Genomic DNA, 752 nt, shown 5'->3' on the forward strand with positions numbered 1-752 from the left:
CGCCGGATGTAGGGCCTGTTGTAATTCAATCAAACTTCAGACCATGGGCGAGGCTGCTCTCCCCAGCCACGCAGGGGGAGCTGGCCACAAAGCGGCGGTCCGCAAGCTAGTGGAAGGTAGCTTTGCTTCAATTTTAGAACCGGACAGCAGCTTAAAAGGCTTATCAAGCAACCTGTCTAAGAATATTTACGGATGCGTGTGGCACTAACCAATGAATCGTCTCTGTGTGTGTATTCTGGCTCCAACATGGTTTTCATAAACTCCCCATTAGGCTACATGCTGAACTGTAAAGCACAGTGTGGACAGTCCTCCTTCGTGGAGATTAACTGAACCTCAGGTTCGTCAGCAATTATGATGAAACCTAAACTTAAGCCAGCTTTGTTGTCAATAGGACATAATAGTAATGATGTAATTAACAGCATGCCAGCCATCAACTACCCTTTTTGTCAATTAAATCCAGAGTTTTCATTTATATAAACAATTTCATACATGTTAAAATGTAGAATATTTAAGTGCTCTAAATTACATCTACTGTACAAAGCTCAACCTGAAACTGTCTCTTATGTGCAATTATGCAGACGTATTTACCGCTCCTCTTGTCTGTTCTACGATTTTTCACATCTTCTACATTTTCAAGTCTTTGAACAAATTCTACAACTATTAAAATGCCTCCAAGAGGGAAAAGAGCTAATAAATCAGAAGCGAACGAGGATGTTGAAGCAGAAGAGGATTATATTTCAGCGGCGCAAGTA

The 752-nt window shown here is 41.4% G+C and overlaps 1 protein-coding gene across 1 annotated transcript in view; it reads left to right on the forward strand.

Moving 5' to 3' along the window:
- The first annotated feature begins 33 nt into the window (after positions 1-33).
- Positions 34-752, forward strand: part of fsbp (fibrinogen silencer binding protein) — a 4,863-nt gene continuing 4,144 nt past the window's right edge. The window contains exon 1 of the mRNA XM_020623609.1: positions 34-116. Within this exon, the coding sequence (XP_020479265.1) occupies positions 44-116 (73 nt within the window). The 5' untranslated portion in view covers positions 34-43. The remainder of the gene's footprint in view (positions 117-752) is intronic.

This window comes from Monopterus albus, unplaced genomic scaffold, assembly GCF_001952655.1.
Source record: "Monopterus albus unplaced genomic scaffold, M_albus_1.0 scaffold305.1, whole genome shotgun sequence".
NCBI lineage: Eukaryota > Metazoa > Chordata > Actinopteri > Synbranchiformes > Synbranchidae > Monopterus > Monopterus albus.